Source organism: Lepisma saccharinum, chromosome 25 (assembly GCF_977018435.1).
Source record: "Lepisma saccharinum chromosome 25, izLepSacc3.1, whole genome shotgun sequence".
Lineage (NCBI taxonomy): Eukaryota > Metazoa > Arthropoda > Insecta > Zygentoma > Lepismatidae > Lepisma > Lepisma saccharinum.
The window spans coordinates 18,505,071-18,519,819 of NC_139253.1; the positions used below are offsets into that span (position 1 = coordinate 18,505,071).

Consider the following 14,749-nt stretch of genomic DNA (forward strand, 5'->3'; position numbering starts at 1 on the left):
TTTAGAACATGATTTCAGTAATTTTGGATATTTTGAAGCATGTCAAAAACAATTACCAAATACATGACCATAACACTAGAAGCAAAATTGACTACCATCTAAAACAAAACAGACTGCAGTTATCAAAAAACACACCACTGAATTCTGGAATATGGTACTATAATAATCTCCCAAACAATATTAAAATACTCACACCCCAAATTAAACGGACAAAAGCTATAAAAGACTATTTGCTAAACAAAGCACTATATAGTCTAACTGAATTTTTAGAAAATCCAGGTCTAGAAATTTATTAACGATACCTCTAATTTTATCATATGTAATTACACCATATTTACTCATTTTATATATTATATATACTTTATTTTGTACTAGTTGTAACATACAGAGGTTGTTCCGTCTACGTTTGGCCAATTTCGTTCCTCCCCCCCTGCACTCAGAATGAACTCACCCAACCTTGGTCAGGCATGTTTGTCAGTGTAGTGTGTGGGCTGTAAAAGAGTGGTTGTGTTTTCTCACTGGGCCAAAAATCCCGCCAAAACTGAGCCGCTTTTTGGGAGGAGTGCGTTGTATAACTTTCCAAGTGTTTGCATTTTCTCGCTTGGCCGAAAATGTTGCCAAAACAGTTGCTTTTGGGAAGATTATGTTGTAGCCTTTTATGACGCAAAGTTCAGTGTGTCAATGATCAGGAAGTAGTGTAAGAGCAAGAATTGTGACGTTAGTTTGACTTTATTCAAGAATGTGATCGGCAAGTATAAGGATTGCATGGCCCCAGCGTTCGGTTCTCCAACAAAGGGGACGAGAACACGGCCGTGCACACAAGCCACCACCAGTATGCAAGTGCAAGGTGCTGTTAACAGTTTCCAAAGACATATTTAGATGATTTTCCATCTGTCTTTGGGTCGGTGGATTCTCTTGCATGCCCATTCTGCGAAGTTTCGCCTGCATACTGGTGGTTTGCTTGTGTGCACGGCCGTGTTCTCGTCCCCTTTGTTGGAGAACCGAACGCTGGGGCCATGCAATCCTTATACTTGCCGATCACATTCTTGAATAAAGTCAAACTAACGTCACAATTCTTGCTCTTACACTACTTCCTGATCATTGACACACTGAACTTTGCGTCATAAAAGGCTACAACAAAACCTTCCCAAAAGCAACTGTTTTGGCAGCATTTTCGGCCAAGCGAGAAAATGCAAACACTTGGAAAGTTATACAACGCACTCCTCCCAAAAAGCGGCTCAGTTTTGGCGGGATTTTTGGCCCAGTGAGAAAACACAACCACACTTTTACAGCTCACACACTACACTGACAAACATGCCTGACCAAGGTTGGGTGAGTTCATTCTGAGTGCAGGGTGGGAGGAACGAAATTGGCCAAACGTAGGCGGAACAACCTCTGTATATGCCCTCATGTATGAAATTCTGTTCAGTAATATCTTTTTAAGGATATATCATATTCTTAACAATCATGTATCTTAAACTACCTGTAGAAAAACTCTCAATAATACACATGTAATCCTCCTTGACGTTTTCCACACTTATGTATTGCAGGTTTACGGAAATAAATTATTATTATTATTATTATTATTATTACAATCCATGAAGTCAGGAAAAATAGATTAGTTGCTTAATTGGAAGCACCAGCACCCTATTTACGTGAAACCTGACACAACAGTTTTTGTTGGACACAGGACCAGATATTATTGTTTTTGTATACAGTTTTCTATCTTGTTAAAAATTTCTTGGCTGCAATTTAGAATTTACCTGGCAGATTTACATAATTCCTTTTTAGATTTTCAGTTTTATGAGAATAATTTCTTGCATTTATTGTCTTGTGTTAATTACCTGAACAGATTTGATCCAGCAGTGCCCAATAATACAGGGTATATCAAAATGAATGGTACAAGAAGAAACCATACCTGTGATTGCCGTAGTGAATGTAATTCACAATTATCAATATAACATGAAAGGTCAACTCATCAAGTTACTTAGTACACAAACTACACATTTTTACGGACATTCACAGATGTTCCATGCTGCTGCGTGTGATATGGCAGATGTCTAGGCGATATTCCAGTTCTTGCCACACCCGTGCCAGCATAGCCTGATCAATTGAGTCGATCACGTCACCTATCCACTGCTGTAACATCTTTCTGATGTGGTGAGGTCCGTCTTTTTTAAATTTTATCTGGAAATGCCTGAACAACGGTTACCAATGAGGTTTTTGCGTATTCTAGCCCACAATAAGCAGTTTCTTTCGCTGATCCCGTCATTTTGGATGACAAGCTTGTTTTGTTTGTGTTGCCAGATGAAACCTGGAATGGTAAACTATAAACAAGGCACATTACATCGGCAGGTCCATCAGATCTGTCAATGAAAGAATCCAACAGTACCTCGCAGATGCGAAAGAAGCCCAACCCACTACTGGTCTTGCTAAACATATCAAATACAATAGCCATAAAATTCAAAAGGTTCAAGTCAAACACACTGCCCACATGCTCGTAGACACCAAAATCAAGGAAATGCACACCATAATGCACTTCCCGCACGAGCTAAACATCGATAGTGGGCAAGCGCACCACACTTGGGTTCCCCTACTACAACAGTTATCGCCCGGAAATAGCAGACGACACAGATCGAGATGCACAGTTAACAACAGCACACCTAGCGGCAGCCAGAGAACTACAAACAAAAGACGCACGCCAAGCAACAGTACAGCAAGTTCCAACGAGGATGGTGGCAGTGGCCACTGAAATTAATCGAAAAAGAAAAAACACCTTCGCGAATATAAGTGAGTACTAGTTTCTCCGTATTTATAATGTTACATCGATAATTGTGAATTAAAATCATTACAGAAGTAACAGGTATGGTTTCTTTTTGTACCATTCATTTTGAATTATTCTGTATTGTTAGCTTTAGAGAAATACTTGCAGACCTTTGTGTGTGTGTGTAAATGCAGTATAACCCCACAATAAATTAAATGTGCTCAATTCTCACGCTGCAAATGAACAATGAAACTTGCTTTTCCAGATAAGAAGCTGTTCACTCCCGGTCCATTGACATGCTCGTTCACCGTAAAGGAGGCAATGCTCAGGGATGTTGGGTCTAGAGACAATGAGTTCATTACAATTGTGAAGTTGATACGGACCAAGCTGCTGGATATAGCAGGTACGAACATATTGTTTGCATGTGAAACGGTGAATGCATAACGAAGATCTTCCTGTCACAAATGGGATTGTTACAACGTAGAAATGTTCGTATCTATACAAAACAGAGAAAAATGAATCTTGATCAAAGATTCTTGTTAGATTTGCATCCATGTCAACTTTTGCCATGATGTAGCATGAACAGCATTAACCCTAGCTTACCCGTGCTGTACAAGAAACTTACTTAGTTCAGGGGCTTTTGTCACTAAAATTCAAGAAACGATTTTGTTATTGAATCTGCTTTCTTTGTTAATTATGTATGTGCAGTTATTTATTAATTATAATAATTACAAAAAATACCATCATTAATAAAAAAAATAATAGCTAATTATTGCATGAGTGTCCCACATATTTTACCATTTGCTAAAACTCACAAAAACCAGAATATGTTTTTATTAATTGTTTTTTTTTTGTTTGTGGAGGGGCGGTTGTTTATTAATTATAATAATTACGAAAATTACCATCATTTCCAACCAATGTACACTGTCACTGGCACGAGTGTCTCGAATGACACATATTCAAAGATGGCACCCAATGCACCGACCAACTGCATTTTGAATCCTATTTGCATTACATTTATATTTTTATGAACAAAAGTAATACAGAAATATTGAAAACACTCTAGGGAGCAATAATTGATTTTCAATTGTTTATAAAAATGTTCACAGTTGAAAAAATCAATAGATGTGGTGGGCCTGACAGCCCCCTCCCCCTCCCCCTCAGGTAAGCTAGGGTTAAACCTCTATCCCCTCATATCATCTGAGATATGTATAAGAATGAGCCGACATTGATGCCAATGTATCGGAAAGTATCTGTTGGATTTTATTTACCAATGCTGGCTGATCCTTTTCCAACATTTTGGTTCTTCTCGGGTCTGCAATAAAGCCATGCAACACTTCTGCAGATTGTAGTTATCATGAAAGTTATGTAAAATTTGAAGTTTCCATTTAAGTTGTAGAAAAACTGTATTTTCTGATTTCGTTAATATTTAAATATCCTGAATATTTTGAAGCAAACTTGTGGTAAATTATTTTCCTGTAGTTTCAGGAGAACACACGCTCCCTTCATTAGACATTTATTTTCATTTTTACTTATCAGGATAACTGATACAAACACCAATTTTTTCCAGGGGTCTCACCCATAGATTATGCATCAGTTCTCTTACAAGGAAGTGGAACATATTGTGTGGAAGCAGTGTTGCAAACTGTCACTCCAAGAAAAGGTGGAAAGGTAAGTCAAAGTTGCCAGAAGGGTACAAAAAAATGCAGATTGATACTTTCCCTGGCTCAAAACTATCTTTGAATTTATGCAAAATGTTCAATTCTCATTAATTTCACTGTATTAGGTGACAAAATAATCTTGTGATTAAAATACAACTATTTAAATTTTATTATACATGAATATTTGAAGGGAATTTTTGTTTAATTAATATCATACAGGTACAGTAGGATTATTTTATTCATCCGAACCACTTTAAATTGCCACAGTTTCAGATACCTGTATCAACAAGCATTTGTAAGAGTTTAATTCAAGGTGATATTGTTCAGCCCTAGTTGTGTGTCTCATATTTAACTTTCCCTGAAAGCTAGTTATTTGAAAGGTTGACTCCCAGTTTCATCACCCAAGGTTCTGGGTTAGAGTCCCATCCTGGTCATTAGTATTCTTCTTTCATCAATTTCATCTGATCATTCTCAATGTTGCAAATAGCCAAAAAGTAAAAATCTGAATGAACTAGATTCCACAGTGACTGAAGCTTGTTGTAGGACAACCTAGAATATAAATTTTGACTTTATGGCAATAACATGAAAATATTGTCTTTCCTTTTTTCTTATCTCTTGTTGAATACAATCTTTTCCGTCAAGCACTATAAATTTGTGAAAAGTGATATACTTATGACTACATTCTTTCCTTTCTTCTACAGCTTCCGCTTTGATCTTGTAATTGGTCTTTCTTTTTCTGGAGAAACTATGGAGTTGGCAACACTACATCTGTCGTATAGCTTTCAGTAAGCATCAGAAGGTGGCATGCCATAGTTGCTAAGATGCACCCTTTTTTTTTAACCCTTGAAAAACCAAGCATGGTTACATCTCCACATTTAGCATAAATGTTAATAAAGTAATGTACTGTGGGTGACCTATAAATTTATATTCTAAACATATCTATAAAAGGGGACATGTGTGTGTCAGAACATTGCAAAAATACATTTATAGTCATTGGAAGTCCATTACTTTACTGTTATTGTGTGTTTAGCAACCTTGATTTTATATCCTTATACAGGATATCAAAATTTTAAAATTGAGAAACATATGTTGTTTCCGTTGTCTGAATGTCGTTAACTAGGATGTGCACATAACAGAAAACATGATACCAAACTGCTGTCAATTGACAGCTTTTAACCTTTTAAGTGGGTATGACGGATGTATCCGTCATGCCCACTTGCTATGTGCAGTGTGTTGGACCGATATATTCATCCTCAACATTCTCTGGCTCATACCTTCTGTGTATGATGTGCTACAGGCCAGCTTCTTTCACTATTGAGTTATTTCGCATTTCTGCCATGAGATGCCACTCTTCAGAATCTCCAGATTATAATTATTTAACTTGACATAATCACAAGATATAGACACTCTGCTAGCTGTGTCTATCTTAAACTTGTGTGTAATATAGTATGAGATAGTCAAGGCGTTTGCCAATTCAAGAACTTTGTGAGTATTTTTCATGACTGATTAATAGAGGCATGCACATTTTGTTTTTTACGAAAACACGAAATATGAAATAACATGCTGTAATGTTCATTTTTCATGTTTCTGAAAGGTGTGAGGTGCATTTTTCTAGCCAGTTTTGTCACGAAATGATGCGAAATGAACTGCAAAATGCGAAATATACTCTTAAACACGAAATTTACTGTTTATATACCGACGTGACACTTTCTGAATTCTGAAGTATGCTGTGAGTTATGCAATTCACGGAAAATTGATTAATTCTGCTGTAAATATTTGAGAAGCAAAAATGGACCGTTTTACCCAGGAATAAACTTAATACTCTGGTAACTACATAAATGTGCTATTAGAAGGGGTAAGTTTATTTTGTGTAATAAGTGCAGTTTTTAAATCAAATTTAGAATTATATTCACAATTTTAAAACCAAAATGTCTTTTTATATAGCACTTTTGATGTGAGACTATATGAGTTGAATTATTGAACTGTCAACGCTAGGTTTGAACCAATACTGATTCCAATCTATCAGTATTGGAAAGTATTGGTTGGAATTTAATCAATGACACCAGCTGATACTGTCTAATCATGGGGTCTGGAAAATACCAAGCAACAACATTGAGGGGAGAAATGAATTTTGTGATGAAGTGATTCTCTCGTGATATAGTCCAATGGAAAAAAACATGTGTATTAAAATTTATAAACACTGTGAACTGCTTTGATTGTTACAATTTTCAAAGCTCGGTGTCAGTGAGTATGTGTGAAATTAACCCTGGTACTGACTGTTCAAGGTGGGTATCATCTCAACCCTAGTCAACGCATATCAAGATTGATAAAAAAGTGACAATTGTCTCTATGTTGCTTGTGTTAAATGAGGAGAGATAGAGCTAGAAACTTTATAACAGCTATTGGGGTACTGATTCTGACTTACATTCAAGCAAAATAGGCACATTTCAAAATGATGCACTACTGCAACTAAACATGGGAACATACACTTAGCACGATATGATGCATGGGTAGATTTTGGAATGCTTTCTTTATGTTGAACATTTTTCTAGGGTCTATTGTAATTAGATTGTATATTTTTCAAGCTGACTTGCATGGTCTAGCAGGTAGAACAGCATGTCATGAAATCAATGGTTCCGAGTTCAAATCCTGGACAAGCTATTTCATCTGTTCGCCTTTCTCTTCCTCTATGTGTTAAATCTAGCCACAAATTACATGAGATTAGAATGATAACGCATCATGGCTACATTGAAACTCTTCAGTTGCATATCTATTTTTCAGATTATCATATTTTCCAATGGATCTTATGGACAGAGAATGAAGAAAATATGCGAGAAAGCTGCCATTGATGCCGATGTTGTTGAGTTCCCGGAAGACCAGTTTGTTCAGCTGTCTGAGGTAAATTTCATTCAAAATGGTTCAAGAGACATTGAGTCATAGAAATAACAATTTTTTGGAGCACTTGCTGTATCTCATCTGAATAAAGAGACTGAGAACGTCCTCCAATGGTGAGCATGTGCTCACATTTTTATATGAATAAGAAATAGCAAAAGCCATTAGAATACACACATACGCACACATGTATGCATGTCATCAGTAGGGCTTGGAAGTTGATGATCTAAAAGATCTCAAAGAATAACATATGGAATGTCCTTAAAATGATTTAAAAATGTCTTTAAAATTTAAAAAATGACCTAACAATAATTTTCTCTTAAAATGAAAGCTTGATTTTTATAAATTACAAGAGAATCCTGTTTGGTGGTTTAAACAACCGAACTAAAGGGGTGGGGGTTAAGCAATTAAGTGCCAAAGTTCGTAAGTACTTGAAGGTTACATAAAATACACCACTCACTCGCCTCCTTTCACATTGGGCTGTATACACGATAGATACACTTATGAGCAGCATCTAAAAATACAGTTGTGTTTCACATGCATCACATTATACATTTTTTTATGTTGTCAAATTTTACATTAAAACCACAGATTAAAGTGGTAATGGTGGCCAGCAAGGAAATCTCAAAGCAGGCTTCACCCAAAGTATAGATCCACCCCAAGATATTTGAAACCCTGGCGTGGAAACTGTGGCGCTAGTGTCGCTAGGCTAAGTTACGGCGAAACCTGTAGTTCCCATATTAATCCAGTCCCTGTAATAGAGTCCCGTAAAAATTTTAGTTATGATTTGTCTAACCAATGGAAGCTCGTAGAATACATGTAGGAGAGTCAGAAAAACTTGGGTAGACATCACCATATTCTGGCCCGGGTGTTTGACGCCATTTTCCAAAATGGCCGACAGCGACAATATTTTGCTTTTATTTCCGCTCCTGAAACCCTTAAAGTCATAATTTTGGTGTCTAAATATATGTTTTGAAGGGTGAGGAATCGAATAAAGTGGTTCCTGAAGTTGTCTGATTGTTATTTATTTCAGAAAATCTTTTTTTCTTTTTTTTTTCTTTAGATTTGTTTGTCCAGATCCAACAAAACTGCCAGTCAAATCAAATATATCTCAGAGTAATCTTATCCAACGAAGTCACTACATACGAAAGGAATTACCATGTCAAAGGGTGCTACATTACAAGAGACCAGACAGCAAACCATGTTTTCATGAAAGTTTCAAAGTTAAGGAAGGCCTGCTCTGTAATGAGAGCACTGAAAAGATACATGCTGAAACTGAATTTGCAATCACTAATTAAGAATGGGATTCCTGAAGATACAACTGATGATCTAATTGTTCCAACATGGGCTGGATGTCGTGCTTTGGTATCAACAGGTACACCACCTCTCATGCATGTGGGATTTCTTCCATTCATCCCCAGGCCAGTTACAGAACATGCTACAGTTTTCTTATCATTGAAAAGTTTGCAGAATGTTTGCTCACAGTTAAAACAATCAGCCTTACCAGTATTTTCAGATGAGGGTGTATCCATATCATTGCTGATATTATGATGAGTAGCCCTTCTGAGTTTCCTGACATCATTCCAATGATCGGAAACTTCCATTGCGCAAAGGTCGTCCGGCAGATTATTGGAAAATATCTGTGTGGCAGTGGTGCAAAGGATGCACTTATTGAGTGCAAAGTGTTTGGTGTTAAAACTGCAGAATCAGTAATGAATGGAAGTCATTATGTCAGATCGCTCAAGGGTTTACTGATTCTTGAAGAAGCTACATTGAAGATGAAATGGTCAGCATTTTGGAAATGTAACCCCAAAGAAAAATATGATGCTATTACCATTCAACAAGCCCAGAAATTGAAAATAAGTATTTCAACTACGAATGTGAAAACAAGCCCAACAGAGTTTAATGAACTTTTAGCAACCTTAGCAGTTTTGAATAAATGACTTTCAGAAATTTTTAAATGATTGTGCCACTAAGTTCGAAATGTGCCGATACTAGGATACATTCCTTTACCTTGTAAACTTGTTGAAATTTCTCATAGCGTATTACAGAGATGGCGATTGGAATAGCCACCTTCAAGCTATTCAGAACCTTCAACCTATATTCTGTGAATTTGACAGTATTAACTATTTAAGGAATACATCATGGTATCTGGAAAAAATGCGATGGTTAGAGGAACAGCATCCTGAAGTGTATCAGAAATTTCAAACAGGCCATTTTGTAGTGAGGCAAACCAATCGATCATTTAGTGCAGTGTCACCGGTCATGAAATTGGAGCAAACTATCCAACGATATCGAAAGAGCTCTAAAGGAATAATTGGACAAACAAGGCAACAAATGTATGTCACCGAATGGGAGTTGGTATATCACGAGGTACTAGGAATAAGCAACTGTTTCCGAGAAATACTTGGTGCTGATGATACTAGTTACAGTGAGGTAACTCTTCATCATGAATTATGAGGAAACTTGAGTTCCAAGATGTTAATGTTTGTGAATGCAGTATTTGAATTTATGAACAGTAGAGGCAATCCATATGAAACATCCAGCCAGACCCAACTTCATAATTTTATCAGTAAACAATGTGTACCTAGAGAGGATGCTATCAGCCTGATGAAAGTGAGAGAGCATGGAGAAGAGAGTTATGAACTATTCAGAAGTGAACGTTTCGTTAAGAAAACTACAAAACTTTCTGGTGTCATCAAGAAGGTAAGACTCCCAACAATGATGGGTGAATCAGTAGTGCCTGCTCCGAAATCGAAGACAACACTTGCTTCCCAAAATAATAATATTGCTGCAGCTGATAGAAGTATACGCATAGCTAAAGCTGAGGAGAAACAATGAAAGATATTTTGAAATATGATCTGCTGCCAACTAATATGTTATTAGATGATAATGGCTACACAACCAAACCTGTAAAATATCTAGTGTTGTCTGAACTGGAGAGAAAACTAGATCCAACAGATTACTGTTTTCAAGAACGTGAAGTCATGAATACTGCTGTCGTAGTTGATTTTATGTCACAAGTTCGCCAACTCGGAACTAAGTGTATGGGAACTTTTAAAAGTATATTTGATAAAGTCTGGACTAATGCAACTCAATACCACGGAACTAAAAGAGTGGATTTTGTATTTGACAGCTACATCGAGCAGTCACTAAACGAAGGTGAAAGAGAAAGACTGATACCTGCTGATCCAATTGAAATGATGACAATCGAATGGGACACACTAATTCCTATACAGATGGACAGATTCTGGTCTTAAGTAAAAACAAACAGCTGCTTTAATTGTCCGCTGCTACCGCTTTTATTGAACATGCAAAAATGACTAACTTCACTACAGTGATAAGTGGAACCATCACAGGAGACAATGATACCAGAGATGCCTTCATAGTTATGAAGAAGGAACTTCGAACTCTTTCTGACCTTCAGACCTTTGTAGAAGAAGCAGATTCCAGAATGATACTCCAATTATTTCATGCTGTATTCAGGCATAACATACCTCATAGTATTATCTAATGACACTGATGTAGTTGTTCTCGTCCTTCGATATCTATTTGAACTATTCACGAAAAGATTGGAAGAAATGTGCATTAAAGTGGGAGTGGGTGACAAAGTGCGTTATGTGCCTCTACACACGCTGGGGAGAAAACTGGGAGCTACGCTTTGCAGCACTTTAATTAAGGCACACATCGTTACAGGTAGTGATGTTACAAGCAAGATAGGAACAAAGCCATCTTCACTGAAAGCATCACCAGAAACATTACTTATTGGATTTGCAGAAGAAAATACTCTGTCTGAAGAAGCACTTGATAAAGCAGAGGAATATCGTGTTCAAGTTTAACATCCATCCTCTAAGTATAAGACATTTGATGAGCTTCGTTATTCATTACACAAACAGAAGCACATATCTGAGCTACCACCCTCATCTTTCTCAATAAGAAATGGACATTTGAGAAGATTTTTTTTTTGTTCTGCAGAAATGCTTAATACTTTCACGAAGCTACTTTCCTGATGGAACCCTGCAACCAACCAATTATGGATGGTGAAAAGATGCAAATGGCGTACTAAAGCCTGATATCTGCCTTCATGAAATGCCTTCTGAGCTACTAATACAGTGTACTTGTAAATCATGTGCTACTAGTAGATGTAAATGCCGTATGAAATATTTACCATGCGGCGAAGAATGTAAAAGATAGTGTAGGAGAAAAATAAGAAATTATAATATTATTATGCAGATTGTTGCAATAATTTGTAAAAAACATTTAAGTTCAGAGTTTTCATAATTATCATGTGTGCTTTATTGGAATATAATTTTTTTGAAGTGTGCTTTATTTTATTTCAAATCTTTTATGTTGTGTAAATGTAACTTTCCAAATAATTGTAGTCAGTTTTTGTTCATATTATCCTTTATAGATGCAAAAAAAAAACAACAGATTTTCTGAAATAAATAACAACCAGACAACTTCAGGGACCATTTTATTCCATTCCTCACCCTTCAAAACATATATTTAGACACCAAAATTATGGCTTGAAGGGTTTCAGGAGCGGAAATAAAAGCAAAATATTGTCGCTGTCGGCCATTTTGGAAAATGGCGTCTAAAACACCCGGGCCAGAATATTGTGATGTCTACCCAAGTTTTTTTTACTCTCCTACATGTATTCTACTAGGTTCCATTGGTTAGACAAATCATAACTAAAATTTTTACGGGACTCTATTACAGGGACAGGAGTATATTTTTCCAAGGTTTCACAAAGCTTGGTGGATCTATATTTTAAGTGTGTTGGAAGAAAAATAAATTGACCACAATTAATTATTTAATCGAATGCCAAAGATTTCAGTTTAAAATAATATTGTGTTGCACATTGTTCATATTTTGTATAATGGCATGCTTGTTAGGAAATTTAAATATATATGTAATGCTCGGAAATGCATTTAAAATTCATGAAACAACAGGGAAGAAGCAAAAGGAAACCTAAAAAATTATAAAAATGCAACAAAAAATACTATAAAATGACAGACAAAAAAGGCTGGAAAATGCAAAATGAAAGCAATGTTTTCTGGTTCTAATTGACTACTGAAGGCTCAGAAAAAAAAGATTTTTAATCAACTTCCAAGCCCTAGTCATCAGGTTATAAAAACTTGAAATATCCGAGAAGTTATTAGGTTGGAATTATGAAGGAAGGTTCAAAGTTAAATCACAAAATGCATGAAAAGGATACATGGAAAAGAAGAGAGGCAAGAGCAGTCGTAAAGGAGGAAAGAAGAAAATGGATGTGCTTTAGGGATGGGACAGATCGGTACTCTATTGGCATCGGTCGATATATATCTTATAAAATATCTTATAATTTAGTGCAAAAATTGTGCCATTTTGGTGTAATTTTTATGGATAATTTTCCTGCCCTACTTTTTTAGAAGAAATATTGTGAACAAAAGTGCAAAGAGATGAACCGAAAGGAGTAGAAACGGAATTAGTAGAGGCAGCCGAAAAGGTATGTGGAAGGATGCAAGAACGAAGAAAGAAACACCATGGTGGAATGGGTGAACTAGAGTGGCAGTGAAAAACAAAAATGATGCATTTAGAAAAAGGTTCAAAGTTAAATCACAAAATGCATGAAAAGGATACATGGAAAAGAAGAGAGGCAAGAGCAGTCGTAAAGGAGGAAAGAAGAAAGTGGATGGAAGAATGGGCCAAAGTGCTAGAAGAAAATGTAGATGGGAACAAGAAAGTACCGGGTCCGTTCTGAAAGTATCCGAATTTACCGCAGCGCAGAGCGAGAATCGGTCGAGGGTTTGGGTAAGCTGCACCAGGTGGCAGTGGGGACCTTAACCTTCAAAACAAGGCCTCGCTCAGTTGCCTGCAAGCAGTGGTTGAGGTGCAATCGCTCGTGTTGTGTACATGGAAAAAACGTCGCGTTGAGAATTTGCAGTTGGTGGATTTGGTGAAAATGGAGCGCACTTTGGAACAACACTACGCTGTGAAATTTTGTGTTAAATTGAAAACAAACTTTATGGAGACTTTAAGCATGCTACAGGAGGCTTAAACATAGCACACAGCGTTCAAGGAAGGACGGGAGGTAGTAGAGGACGAACAACACTCGGGGAGGCCGTCCACGTCAAAAATGGAGGAAAATGTGGCTGTGTGAAAGCTCTGTTAGACAAAGACAGGCGTTCATGTCTCCAGATGATTGCAGAGGAAGTGGGACTGGCGAAAATGTAAGTTTTTGAAATTGTTACCCAAAACTTGAACATGCGCAAAATCTGTGCAAAAATGTTTCTGAAGATTTTGACGGACGATTAAATGCAGTGTCATGTGCAAATTGCCCGCTATAATCCTCTACGTCTCTTGTTTCCCCTTTAATACCAAAGAAGTGAGACGAGGATTGTCTTATCGGCGCAGTGGATGATCATATATTAGGTACTTAAAGTATACAATTGGAACTTAATATTCGTTAACCCAATATTTATTACAAAACATATTAGTATTTATACTTTCCAAATACAATTAATTCAACAGAAATGTCTATGGATTATCTCCCAGTTAACCTAGTTTAATTTGTCCCATTTGATAGTCAGCAGTCAGTAAGTAAAGGCTACACGAGTCGGAGCAAATCGCAGCCCAGCCCAAAACCCCCCACAGCCAACATGACCCGGAGCAATCCACCTAAAAAATCTAAACTAAAACAATTTCCTTTTCTTGCACTTTTAAGAACTCAAAATAAATCAATGGACTTTAGGTAAATTACACCCGGCCATGAGGGCCTATAAAGGGCGATAGACTGTAATGCAATATACTCAGCCTGTCCAGCCAGTGTCCAGTACGTCAGAAGTCTCTCGTAGTCGGCAAGGATCTGCCACGCTAAACTTCTCGCTCGACCAGCGCAGAAGCCCAGCCAATGGCAGAACCTTCCAGAGTCACCTGTCTGTTGAGTTTCCATCCGTCATTCATGAGCAATATTACACTATGGGCTTACAAAACAACCTCTCCCCCAAAAATTACAATTTTCTAGCACATAGTGTACTACTAGTTACACATATCTTTTTAGAATTCACATTACAAACATACTCTTCTTACATAACCAAGTTTCAAGCTTTAGAGCGAGGTTTTGTAATAGTTATATGGGTTTGCGCATGTCATCCCTCCAACTCCATCGCCTGTAAATATTCAAAAAGAAAAAGAAAACAAACTGGTACCAGTACAAGTTTACAAACATACACCATTCATTCTTACTATAATACAGTCAACCTACACCAAATCTACAATAATTTACATTTATATAATGAGAGAATCCTTAATTAACCTTACATAGTCGAGATCTTGTCGATCCATGTATAAAATTACCTATTATTGCCTCTCCTGGGCTCCAAATATCTTTTCAATTTATGTACATGTACTTTGGAACATACCTTGTCATCATCAACTTTCTTAACCAGAA

The 14,749-nt window shown here is 36.8% G+C and overlaps 1 protein-coding gene across 1 annotated transcript in view; it reads left to right on the forward strand.

Moving 5' to 3' along the window:
* LOC145978853 (2-aminoethylphosphonate--pyruvate transaminase-like) overlaps positions 1 to 14,749 on the forward strand; it is a 64,314-nt gene that overhangs the window by 15,936 nt on the left and 33,629 nt on the right. The window contains exons 4-6 of the mRNA XM_083111737.1: positions 3,030 to 3,167; positions 4,335 to 4,435; positions 7,207 to 7,323. Of these exons, the coding sequence (XP_082967863.1) occupies positions 3,030 to 3,167; positions 4,335 to 4,435; positions 7,207 to 7,323 (356 nt within the window). The remainder of the gene's footprint in view (positions 1 to 3,029; positions 3,168 to 4,334; positions 4,436 to 7,206; positions 7,324 to 14,749) is intronic.